General features: G+C 27.7%; 2 protein-coding genes across 3 annotated transcripts; one reads left to right on the top strand and one right to left on the bottom strand.

Annotated features, from left to right (window-relative positions):
- Nucleotides 1–581: 581 nt before the first annotated feature.
- LOC112690421 (actin-related protein 2/3 complex subunit 3-like) lies at nt 582–2,597 on the bottom strand. The gene is made up of 4 exons (XM_025564431.1): nt 2,328–2,597; nt 1,138–1,320; nt 873–1,068; nt 582–770 (listed from the first exon to the last, which is right to left on the bottom strand). Exons 1-4 carry the CDS (start codon nt 2,331–2,333, stop codon nt 613–615), a joined length of 543 nt encoding a protein of 180 aa, XP_025420216.1. The 5' UTR covers nt 2,334–2,597; the 3' UTR covers nt 582–612.
- A 141-nt stretch (nt 2,598–2,738) lies between these two features.
- LOC112690422 (dnaJ homolog subfamily C member 30-like) lies at nt 2,739–8,521 on the top strand. Of its 2 annotated transcripts, none has more exons than XM_025564433.1 (3): nt 2,739–2,882; nt 3,164–3,796; nt 8,408–8,521. In XM_025564433.1, the coding sequence occupies exons 2-3, from the start codon at nt 3,186–3,188 to the stop codon at nt 8,433–8,435; spliced, it is 639 nt and encodes a 212-aa protein (XP_025420218.1). In that variant the 5' UTR covers nt 2,739–2,882; nt 3,164–3,185; the 3' UTR covers nt 8,436–8,521. The 2 variants fall into 2 exon arrangements, with proteins under 2 accessions (XP_025420218.1, XP_025420217.1); XM_025564432.1 differs by having other exon boundaries at nt 2,739–2,910.
- Nucleotides 8,522–12,390: the final 3,869 nt, after the last annotated feature.

Raw genomic sequence — 12,390 nt, 5'->3', positions numbered from 1 at the left:
TTTCATTTTCGTTATATGAAAAACACAAATTTTTTGCATATATTTGGGTGAGGGAAACAAAAATCTTTTAATATCTACTAAAACAGCGGTTCCTAAAGTATGTGCCGCGGCACCGCGATGTCTATATAAGGGCGTCACACCGTCATGAAATATTATTCCGTCTAAAATTTTGTAGTACAATAAGTCATGTTATGACTTGGGGAAGGACGTCCTGAAAAAATCTTAGATCTAAAAGGACGCCGTAAGTCGAAAAAGGTTAGGAAGTACTGTACTAGAAGATTAATGAGGGAGAGTGTTTTGACACTTCCTAGCTATGCCACTGCTTAGAATATTTTTATTGTTTAAAAAATTGTTATTTTTATTAACTACATATAAAGGTAAATTATATTTATTAAAGTAATAAAAATTAATAAGTTGATTCATATTTTTCAAAATGAAAAATGTATATACTTAAACATATATTGATTGCATAGTACATAATAAATTGAATAAAACTTGAATTATACTAATTAAAAATAGTAATAGATTATGGACTGACACAAATAAAAAAATAAAATATGTTAAAATAATTTGCTCAGCCATACTTAATTTAAATATTTATTCTCAGTTACATTATTGACCTGGAGCAAGCAATGACTTTTCCATAAACTTCTTACGAGCAAAGCATAACCACCATTTTGATGGTTTACCATCATCAGTAGAAAACACTTTTTCACAAACTCTTCGGCCAGTCTCCTTTCGTAATTGCTCCAAATATAAACGCATTAGATCTATTTTAAATAAAATATTTTTATACTATAGTGATTAAAGTAAATTTAACTAATTAATATTATTTAATGTAAAATAAATTAAATAACTAAATATTGAAATACCTGCTTCGCCTGTTGATGTTGGTTTTGCATAAACGGAATTTAAAGGAAATCCAGCCTCACCGGGTATATCAAATCTATAGAGTGCCAATGAATACATTTCAGACATTCCCTGGTCTTTACTTTGACATTTTAGTAATTTTTTCAAACACTCAGTTATATATAATGTAATATAAATCAATACACGGTCTGCTTCACTCTAAAAGTAAAATTAAAGATATTTATATTGATTATTAAAAGTTATCTAATGAAAAATAAAAGTCAATACCTTAACTTCATAAGATCTAAAAAATACATTTGCTTTGAAATAAGATAAAGCCTCATCAATTATGTCCATATCTGAATTTGTAAGACTGAGTAAAGGTGCTGGACCTTTGTATTGAGATTTGATTGGAACTATTGCCATATTTCCAGCCAATTGCTGGAAATCTTTTATACTGGAATGATAAGCCTAGAAAAACATTACAAATTATTTTAATATGTCAAGTGGAAGTCATCAGCACTATTAAAATAATAGGTACCAAAGACCTAGATTTTTATTTTTAACTTTGTAATAAAATATAAATATTTTTAATTTAAATTTTCTTTGAAAATTGGTATTTGAATATATTATATAAGTTGATTATCATACTTCAAATATCATTCAAAAATAATATAGATTTTCATTAAAATACTCATTTGCTTTATAATATACATGTAATCAATGATTTTATTATAAACCAATCATCCAAATACATTTGTTACTATCAGTTTTAAAATTAATATCCAAATAATTAATTAAATGAAATCTGTTATTTTAAGTACTATATTCATATCAATAACAATGTTTTAATGATAAAATAAATATTTTGAAATGTAGTGCTAAAGTCAATACTTATACCATAATTTAGAACTTAAATAATTTGCATACTTTTGTTTTTTATTCTAAAATATAGCAGAGTGCAAAATAAATTTATTTGTCTGTCATGATACTAAATCTAAAATTTGAATGTGCATATTTTTGCTTATTTCATAGGTTTTGCAAGATAGTGCTAATTTTTACATTTTTTGTGGTTATTTTACAATCTAAGAGCATTTACATTTGAAAACTTGTGGAAACATTTAATTATTCAATGTAACAACGAAGATACATAAATGCATTTTTAATAAATTATTTATTTATTAATATAAATATAGATAATAATTTTTTAATTTTTCCTATAATTATATAATTTATGAATAAAATTAAAAAACTGGGAAGGTACCGATTTCAAGAAACGAGTTAACAATTATTCGTTTTTTTACATTTATAATTAATAAACACTAAATTATTAACTTTACTACTAATTATTAATAATAAATAAATTAAATATATATTTTTCATTTTTTTAAGCATATTTTAGTGCTTATTATTGTATTATTAACTGCTATAAGTACTAGACTCTGTTTATAACTAAACAATTATTCAAAAATACTTACTGGCATAGTGTTTAGATGTCCGGTATAACAATGACACAGTAGAATAACGCAATAATATATCAAGGATTATTGATTAATCAAAGAAATCAATTATGTGTGTTGACTAATATTAAACAATACCTTTATTTTAATCAACCAATAATCCAACATAAATAGTCATAGCTGTTTATCACGATTCGAAATAAAGAATAATACTCTGAAACTAATTCATAACTTATGATTACGGAACAAAATAGTAAAACTTAAATTAACCACACAGAATTTTATCATGAATAAATAATATACATTAATCATAAACCCGTTTATCAAAGAATTATTATTTTTTTATCAACTTTCGGTTATTATCAAAAACTGCTGTTTCTATGATAACATTCTAAATTTCTGTTATCATTTCTATATACACATAACACATTTAACATACATTTGACTGGTACAATTAATATAAGTAGTATGTTAATGAAAAACGTTTCAATGACTTGTCTTAAAATTAAAAGTCATAATAAATAGTGATAAGTTCTATGATGATTACGAATTACAAAGTATTCTACAATAAAGGTATAGATTGTTTGGTTTAATATAATATGTAAGTTCCTGATTACATTTATATTGTTCTGTTTTAATTTGTTATGTACAATATTTTAATTTTTAACACACTTACAATGAATGCATATTTGTATTGCTTCAATATTTATAGTTATTTATTTATATTTAATATGTCATAAAGCTTCTAAATAAAAATAATATACAATTAATACATTATTTCATAAAATACTTATATGCCTACAAACCTTTAATTTGAGTGCTTAGTTAATTAAATATTATTTTTTCTACTACAGATTTATAAACATTGTAATTATAATGTGGACTAATTACAAACGGTTGTTGAATGGCATTAAAGTAAATACAATTACTAGTATTTCTTATAAAAGCCATTACCAAGCACTTAATATCCCCAAAAATGCCACACACAAAGAAATAAAGGATGCTTATTACAGACTCTCAATGATATATCATCCAGATAAAAATAAAGGAAGTGAAGAAGCGGCAAAAATTTTTCGAGATATATCTGAAGCTTATGAAGTTTTAGGAAATGTTCGTCAAAGAAGATTATACGACAGTGGAGCTAACCTTAATCAAAAAAATGCAAAACATAGTACTCAACAACCATTTGAAACAATGAAAACCTCAAGTGATATGTATAAAACAGATATCCGTAGCAGAGAATATAATTTTAATGAATGGTCTAAAGCTCACTACACAAATGTTTTTCAAAAACAATATACTGCTCGAGAAATGCTTTCTAAAAAAAAAAAAAATGATGACTATGCAGAACAACACAATACCTACAGTGCTATGGCATTTTTAGTATTTTCAACTATTTTTGTTTTAATTTATATGATGGAATACATAAAAACAGCTGTCCATAAGCATGATGAAATTAAAAGATTTGAAAAAAAAAAAGATTCAAAGTAATTGCTTATTATTTTTATATGTAGTTTGTTATAAATAAAAATAATTTAATTAATGATTATATTCAGTTTAATTTTTTTTGATATTGAAACTTTTAAGAACTTGATTAATACTAATCAAACATGTTCAGGAATTAAATATATTTTGAAATTAATATACCATGCATCATGAAATTTTGAAATTTAGATGCTTAATGAACTAAAAAATGTTTCTGCTTTACAAGAATAGTTATTTCTTTATATGATTCTTGTAGTAGAAAAAATATTTTTAAATACATTTTTTCATTTTATTGATGCAATATTGAATCAAAAAAAAAAAAAAAATTAGTAGACATATAAGAGAATCCTTTTTATTTTTATTTTCTCAATTATATCTATACACACAATAAATGCAAACAAAGTTAAATTTTTGTTTATAATTGTTTGTGTTTGTAATGTAATTTTTTTTCTTTATATTTTAGGTCATAATAAATTATTATATTATCAAACTCCAATATGTCACATTTATCTTAAATTTTCTGACCAAATCATTTGACACATTACATTTAATATTTACACATATACAGTAGTAAGCTAAAATTTGTATAGAATTATTTTTTTGAGTATAAAGAAATATCCATGGCATTCAGATTCTCTATTTTCAGTCACTTCTATTTGTATAAAACCAGTCAACATGTTTTTATTACCAAAGAACAAAATATATGGTAATATATTGAATATTTCAATCTGAAAATTTTTTTTTTTATAAGTTATTAATTGTTATATTATTATTGTAAGTTTAATTATTAGATTTTATTAAAAATGTTAATGTGTTAAACATTTATTATGTGTACATTTTTTTTTGTCTTAATTATGAGCACTCAGTTAAAAAAATGTTTGTTTATAAAATTACAACTGTATTACTGATCCCTAAACTAAATTAACATACTATTTTTATCTGTAACAAATACTAATCCCAAAACCAGACAAACCGCCTGATATCCCATCTTCCTATAGACCAATCTCTCTCCTCCCCACACTCGCAAAAATTTTTGAAAAAATACTCCTCAAAAGGCTACTTCCACTATCGAACAAATTCAACATCATCCCAAACCACCAATTTGGATTCCGCTCCAAGCACTCCACCATCCACCAACTCCACCGCACTGTCGACCAAATCTCCACCAGCATGGAAGCAAAACATTATTGTGCAGCTGTACTCCTTGACGTGGCTCAGGCCTTCGACAAGGTGTGGCATGAAGGACTTCTTTTCAAACTTAAAAAATTCCTCCCTGCCCCTTATTACCTTCTTTTAAAATCATATCTCGAAAATCGCACCTTCTGTGTTCGCGTTAATAACAGCTACTCGCCAAAATTCCAAATACTAGCTGGAGTCCCTCAAGGAAGTGACATAGCTCCCTTCTTATACTCTATTTTCGCCCACGACACTCCGACCTCTCCACACACATCATTGGGTACATATGCTGACGACACGATAATCCTGGCTTCCAACAACGACCCACAGATAGTATCTCTCTGGCTACAAAATCATCTTAACTCGATTCAATTATGGTCAAACCGATGGAAGATCAAAATAAATGAAGCCAAATCATCCTTTATCACGTTCTCTCTAAGACCAGGCGACTGCCCCTCTGTATTGTTCAATAACAACCAAATTCCAACCACCCCGACAATAAAATACTTAGGTCTAACCTTTGACAGACGTCTCACATGGGCTCAACACCTTAAAATCAAAAGAAAGACAGTCAACTCCAGACTCCATCTACTCCGCCCACTTCTTAAATCTAAGACAACACTAACTAATAAACTACTAATATACAAAGCCATCATCAGACCTGTTTGGTCCTATGGCATCCAGATTTGGGGCTCTGCCAAACCCTCCAACACGCGAACAATTCAGGCTTTTCAGTCCATCTGTCTGAGACAAATTGTCTCCGCCCCATGGTTTATCACAAACAATAATCTCCACAAAGATCTCAATATTCCGTCGCTCTCACAACTAACAAAGTCTCACTACGTCTCATTTCACTCCAAGCTAATCCATCACTACAATCCTTTAATAAAACGCCTATCCTCTCGAACAATCCCTGATAACCCTCCAAGACGTCTAAAACGCTCCTGGCCTAGAGACCTTCTAATTTAATCTGTCGGGTGGCACTACTGAGTGCCCTCCCACATCTGTCACTCTCGATATGTAAATACTATGCTTATATCAAAATTACTAAATGTACTTAAATTGCTGTATAGATTGTAATTATATTTTAATAAAAAATTAAAAAAAAAAAACAAATTAATAAATACCACTGGTACATTCAATTTTCTTATAAATAACAGGGAGGGATTAAATTATGAATACAGTTTTCATGCATAGATAATAAATATAATATATAATATATATATATTCTTTATTAACTATGTTTTTATGTCAATATTAAAAAAAATTTTATATCTCTTTGACAACAATTTAATGTTCATGTGATTCCATCATAATTGACATATACCACATTTTATACATAACTTTAAATATTCATGATGTGCATATTTTCAATCTAATTATTGTAAAACTGTTTTTTTTTCTTTTGGTCCTTGGTAGGATTTATACGAGCGCTTCCCTGCAGTAAAGCATTTGACTGGCTTATCATAAAAGAACGTTATCATAACTTCAAATTGTAAAATGTAAAATGTAAGAGCTAGAAGATCTCTTTTGATTTAAAAGGTATATATTAATATACTATTAGGTATATTATAATGTATAGTTTTATAAATTCTTTACATTTGATGAATATAAATTATATTATGTCCTAATGTATATGGTAGATAGGCAGGCACGTAGCTAAAGGAGGGCCAGGGTGTGCCTGGCCCACCCTAATATGTGTCCGGCCTTAAGCCGGCCCACCTAAAGTATTGAGAGGGGCTCATTATTATACGATTGCTTTTAATTTTTACCAAATTTTTAATATTGCCTAAATATGACGCAAATAAAACCAAATACATCGGGTTTTAATTATAATCTAAGTAATGTAACTTGTAACTAAATTTAAACAATCGATTATGAAATAATTGCTACTTAAAGCTAAATACCGGTACTATACTACAATGTCAAGTTGTTCTTATCATATCTAGACAGTGACTACTGTATACTAGTATGTCTATTTTTAAAATACTTTGAGCGAGGGTATTGTCATTATATTGATTCATATAAAAATATAGAATTATATTATGGTCTCCGATTGAGGTGCGTTACCCCAGCACCCGCACTTTCGAAAACATGAATTGTAATCAAGCAGTATTATGTACTTTATTTTGTACAATTTTGTACAACCAAAATTAAATTTTATACAACCCTCGAACCTCCCCGAAATTTAATTTCATTTTACGGGTGCTGCGGTAACGTTACACCAGCACCCGGATCAACTAATTTTCACAAATTTCAACTTTAAACCGTACAGTATTATGTACTTTATTTTGTACAATTTTGTACAACCCCCAAACCTCCCCGAAATTCAATTTCATCTTACGGGTGTTATCGCGTATCTTCTATCAATATTGTATCTAAGATACTTTTATCGAATATACAGCACTTCCTTTTAGGTAGAAATAGTTGCTGTTGATTAACTTATATAATTCAAAAAGAATCAACAGAATATATTAGGTAAGTTCGCAGATATCAAGATTTAAAATTATGTCAATTATATTAAGTAGGTGCATTATTTTAATAATAGTTAAATTAATCATTTATATATTTATATATTAATATCATATTACATTTTTACATTTTTTAATGAATGATTTATTTTCTGATAAGAATAACAAAAAACAATCGAAGAGTATCTACATTAAATGCAGATACATCGGTACATGTATATGTTTTGTTTTTACTAAATACAGTTGACATAAGAATGTCAACGCCGATTAGGTATTAGTTACTAGGATTATGCTGTAGGTAACTTTTTTAACACGTGTAAAAAATAAATAAGGTTCAAAAATAGCATGTTAAATATTTTTTTGAATAAACATTTTATTTTAATTTAAATTACAGAATCGTCATTTATAACACTTTTAGTGATTAATAATAAAAAACGGTATAGTGAAATACAAAGCGTACTCACGCGTTTCAAGCTGCTCGATGTGTCCATAAAATACTTAAAAAATATGTATATTAATATAAAATAATATAAATATGTTTACGAAGAGTAATAAGCTAACTAAAATTATAAATACCGATAATTCCCACCTACTGACATCGACGAACAAACTATTAACCAATATCAGTTATATTTATATAATTTATAATGAGTTATTTTTATCGTCAATATAATTATTATACAACTAGCTATAACTAATGTAACTTTTTTACTCATTTTTCTCAAAACTACTCCATTGTTGCTTACTGCCTTTTGGCTTAGGAGGTCAGTATACATGTCAATAAACATCGTTTTATATTTGTTATGCCGTAGGTATACCGTAAAAGTTTTTATTATTTTAATATTGTCTGACTAATTTCTTGTCATCATCACAGTAGGAGTTGTAATTTGATATTGTTATCTTAATGTTAAGAATAAAAATATAATATTGCATTTCTTAAAATAGTCTAATACAATCTGATTTTAGGTTATACAATAATAATTACTATTTGTAACCAATGAACAATGATACTAAGTAGTTGGTACGTCGTACGTGGGCATTATGCTACATTGCTACTTTCAACATTGTCGACTAATTCGTCTATTCATGATATCGCGCTTCTAAGCTTTACTACAACAAAATGTATCGAATATTTTGACTCATAGATTCATTTTATTTTAGTAATTTACTATAATTTTGTCTATAATAATATGTATTTGGTTTTAATATGAACTTGAATGTACCTATCGCCTAATGTCTTAATGTACTTCTGTTTTTTCAAAATTGTGATCATTTAAATAAATTAAATTTATGTCGTGTATTAAGTATAATTTCCTTGAATTTATTTTGTTTTATATTAAAATATAATTAAAACTTTTGTGTATTACTCTAATAAGTGATGGCAAACGATAATAAAGAAAGAAAACCAAATAATTTAAATGAAAATATTAATGATGAAATTTTAAATTTGAAAGATCAAATTACTTTGGATGGCTATAGTATTATTGTATTAGTATAGGTATCTAAATAATATAAACAATGCAATGTATGATTCAACATACCTACAGCTTTAATACATTCAAGTACCTATTCAATTATTTTAAATGTGTAGGATCTACATTTTAAATTTATCAATTACCTATAATAGTTACCTACTACCTACTACAATTAATTAAATTGACTGTAAATAAACAAACAAAAGATTTCTTCTTTTAGAAAATAGTCTAAACATAGTCAATATAAGACTTATAAAAATAAAAATATAAAATTAAATAGAGTTGTATCTATGATAATTTTGCCTTTTATTAGGTATAATTTGTAATTTCCAAAAAATATGATATGTTTATTTTCGATTTAAAATTTATTTTATGCAAATTTGATCAACAATATTATTGTTAACACATTGATGGACATTCTGTATTTTGGTTTTTTTCTTAAGAACCTTCAGAAACGCAATTAAATATTAATGCTATAGCAGTAGAGATTTGACCACTGCAATAGCAGTACTGTCCACCTACATGGTAATATCATAATAATTACACATTTTGTCGATATTTTTCGGTACACAATATTTATTATATTTGATATTTATTTACGTAAATATTTAACGCACTAACAACTCGATAGTCCACACACAAGTGCAACTGGATTACCAAAACTAAATATAACAAAAACAATCATTACTCATAAATTATAAACAATGATTGTATTATTAGCCGGATTGTTATTTGTTATACTGTATGGTATAAATTTTAAAATGAAAAGAAACAGTTTTCAGAAATAATTGTCAATAAAATTCCCGATAACATATTATAAACGGCAAATACTAAAAATAGAAATAATTGATTATTAAATACAATGCATAATGATCCGTTGAGTTGCAGTGGGGTAGTATATAATAAACATCTTATATTACATTTTAAAGATTTTTTTAGGAGCCAAATTTTTTTATAGATATTTAATTAAAGAAAAAAAAAATTAAAAAAAAATCGAAAATTTCAATGGTCTATAAATATTTTGAAAATTTAATCATAAATATATAACACTAATACAAACATTTGGTTAAAATTTCAAGTATTTACAATGATTCGCTTTTGAGTTACAGCAAAATCAAAAAATCGATTTAGTCGAAAAGTGGTTGTACATAAATTCATGTTTTTCCGTTACTTTTTCAGGGTTATTACAGAGTCTCATAAAAACTAATAAAAATTTTTTACTATTAATTACCTAAAGTATAAACTAGATTAAATTAAATTTTTAAAGAGGAGCTGAAGTCAAAAATCAAAGCACTATTACCACTCCAAAACGTGATGACAGACACAATAAAAAAAAAAAAATAAAAAAAAGCACACATCATTGTAAAATAAACACGTTCATCACTCCGTTAAGAATCTAAAAGTTTAATAAAAAGTATTAACATAGATGTTCCAGAATATAGAATTAACCTATAAAAATGGAAAATAATTTAGTACATATTAAAGAATTTAATTATATGAATTACCAACAGAAGTTGAAGGTGGTAAATTATGATAATAGATAAAGGGGAAATATTAGAATTTTGTACTCGAACTTCTATGAACTTTACGAGCCGCCTCTGGTTTGGGAATTGTACAAAATAAAGTACATAATACTGTACGGTTTAAAGTTGAAATTTGTGAAAATTAGTTGATCCGGGTGCTGGTGTAACGTTACCGCAGCACCCGTAAAATGAAATTGAATTTCGGGGAGGTTCGGGGGTTGTACAAAATTGTACAAAATAAAGTACATAATACTGCTTGATTACAATTCATGTTTTCGAATGTGCGGGTGCTGGGGTAACGCACCTCTCCGGTTGGGCACTTACATTCACATTTAGCGCACGCCGCACTTATGCTAACGTCACCTGCGTTAATATTTGTTCAATTTATAGTATTTATACATTTTATCTTACATATTTAATATTTAAATTAATTTTAAAATAGCACATCTCAGTGGATGTGCCAAAAGAAAACTAAAATTACAAAGAGAAAAGTAAAATGATAAAATATGGTATTATTAGGTTATATACTATATTAAGAGTTAAGACCTTTAATTCCATTCTTGTAAAAAAATAACTACATTTTTCTAGTAATTAATATGTAATAAAGCAATTATATTTAATAACTCCAATCTCCATTACAACTATTTATTTGCTCTACTACCTACCTACCATATACATTAGGACATAATAAAATTTATATTCATCAAATATAAAGAATTTATAAAACTATGATAACGTTCTTTTATGATAAGGCAGCCAAATGCCTTACTGCGGGGAAGCGCTCGTGGATTTATTGTGAAACCCAACTTCCTATTTGTACTTCACTAGGTATACTTAATGACACTAAATCAGTGTTTCTTAACCTGTGTTTCGCGGAACCTTAGGATTCCGCGAAAGTGCTGTTCTGTGCTTTTATCAAAATATTAAAAATAGAAAGCTAGAATTCTAGAGGTAACTAGTGGGAAAACCCGTTAGACGTGCACAATATATTGTATAAACTATAAGATATTATTATATTGTTATATGAGAGTCAATTTTTTTTTTTTTTTTTTTTTTAATTTTTATTAGAAATAAACAATCTATACAAGTAATGCATAATAAGCTTATGTGCTAAGAGAAGACATGACATGAAAAATTGAGTAAGAAGCCACCCACTGGCAACACTTAGCATGAATTATTTATATATGTTTTTTTTTTATTTTTTTCCCCATATGTTGAGATTAAATTTATAATTGTAGTAGGTCACGACACCATTTCCTTTTTAGCCTGCGCCTTGGATTCCCCGGGAGAGTTTGAGAGGAGAGGGTTTTAATAAGAGGATTTTGGTGGGATAGAAGTCGTGTGCGGTACCGCAAGTAAAATGATTGAGCTTCTTCATTGATGGTTTTTATGTGAAAGTCATTATGTAATGTTAGGTTAGAGACGTATGGTGGTGCATTGGACAGACGACGGAGAGCTAGGTTTTGGAATACTTGGATTTTATTGGTATTGGATTTTTTTGCTGAGCCCCAGAGCTGTATGCCATAAGTCCAAATAGGTTTTAAGAGGGTTTTGTAAATTAGAAGTTTGACTTTCAGACTTGTTTTATTATTTCTCGATATTAGAGGATTGAGGATGCGCATACGGGCGTTGAGAGTCAGTCTTTTGGTTCGAATATGATTTTTCCATGTTAGTCGTTAATCAAGATTGAGTCCCAGGTATTTTATTGTGTCAGATGTGGGAATTGGGATGTTATTTAATGTAACAGTTGGACAAATTCCCTTCTTGAGAGTAAATGTAGTGTTACTTGATTTGTTTTGGTTTATTTTGATACGCCATTTGTCGTACCAGTTAGACATTAGGCAGAGATGGAGTTGCAGGTTTGATGAGGCGGCTATCGGATTTTCACTAATTGACAAAATTACTTTATCGTCAGCATAATCAGCCACCATGGTTTGAGGCGTGGTGGGTT

Source organism: Sipha flava, unplaced genomic scaffold, assembly GCF_003268045.1.
Source record: "Sipha flava isolate LNK unplaced genomic scaffold, YSA_version1 50311_pilon_pilon, whole genome shotgun sequence".
In the NCBI taxonomy this organism is placed as follows: Eukaryota; Metazoa; Arthropoda; class Insecta; order Hemiptera; family Aphididae; genus Sipha; species Sipha flava.
The sequence above is the reverse complement of the archived record's forward strand: the minus strand, read 5'-3'. Positions and strand labels throughout refer to the sequence as shown.